The 870-nt window shown below is 32.9% G+C and overlaps 1 protein-coding gene across 1 annotated transcript; it reads right to left on the minus strand.

Annotated features, from left to right (window-relative positions):
- Positions 1 to 78: 78 nt before the first annotated feature.
- On the minus strand, positions 79 to 824 carry LOC117107248 (probable low-specificity L-threonine aldolase 1). The gene is made up of 2 exons (XM_033248869.1): positions 691 to 824; positions 79 to 560 (listed from the first exon to the last, which is right to left on the minus strand). The coding sequence occupies exons 1-2, from the start codon at positions 816 to 818 to the stop codon at positions 374 to 376; spliced, it is 315 nt and encodes a 104-aa protein (XP_033104760.1). The 5' UTR covers positions 819 to 824; the 3' UTR covers positions 79 to 373.
- Positions 825 to 870: the final 46 nt, after the last annotated feature.

Raw genomic sequence — 870 nt, forward strand, 5'->3', positions numbered from 1 at the left:
TTCGGTAGTGTTCTAGGTCCATTGGTTCAAGGAATTCCTTAATTTTTTAATTAACTTGTCAATATGTACAGGAACCTAAAAAAGATTAAGCCAAGCGTGAACAAATAATGAACGACAACGTTTTAGCTTACTGTATATATATTTATTATATTTATTTTAATTCAAGGTTTTTGTTCTCTGAGTTGGTATAGAAATTAAAAAATAAAAAGTAATACACTATAGATAAATTACAGAATAAATCATACATTTCCTAAATTTACTACGCAAACATTCCAATAATTTTTTCATGGTAATTTGTTGGGACTTGGGAAGTCAAAAGCATTTCAGAGGGCAAATAAACTGCTCAACCTTTATTCCATTAAATGTCACCCTGTTAACCAACTGTTATAATCTGGGTCATGTTGGCTTGGAGCCAAGACCTACCTTCAGCAAATCTTTTAGCATTTTCATGGTCAAGTTTTATCTTGTCTGTTGCTCTATCAAGGGCTAGAAGTGCAGCTGCTGCTAGGATACCACCTTGTCTCATTCCACCTCCTAAAACCTTACGATGCCTCAAGGATCTTGAAAATCAATTGCAATGTTTAATGGATTAATTTAAAGTATTATTTAATTCTTTCACTGCGGTATTTAATTCCAGATGTTATTAAAGGGTATATTAAATAATGTTGCAATTTACAAATGTTAACTCACTTGTCAATAAATGCTTTGCTCCCTGCAATGATGGATCCAACCGGGGCACCTAAACCCTGTTGGTTATACACCAGAAAAAAAATTTTTTTTAAATTCAGGGATGGATAAACCAGAACCATCTGTTTCATTCAGACTTCACACAAGGCATATACTCAAAGATTAAATCCAAGTAGAATTGTT

The sequence above is a fragment of the Anneissia japonica genome, unplaced genomic scaffold (genome assembly GCF_011630105.1).
Source record: "Anneissia japonica isolate Jap-2015-1 unplaced genomic scaffold, ASM1163010v1 scaffold308075_len870_cov336_single, whole genome shotgun sequence".
Classification (NCBI taxonomy): domain Eukaryota; kingdom Metazoa; phylum Echinodermata; class Crinoidea; order Comatulida; family Comatulidae; genus Anneissia; species Anneissia japonica.

Excerpts from the sequence above, each read along its gene's own strand:
- LOC117107248 (XM_033248869.1), bottom strand. The coding sequence starts at position 818 with ATGAAACAGATGGTTCTGGTTTATCCATCCCTGAATTTAAAAAAAATT. Across the intron at positions 561-690 it reads AGCAAAGCATTTATTGACAA|ATCCTTGAGGCATCGTAAGG; the intron begins GTGAGTTAACAT and ends TTGATTTTCAAG.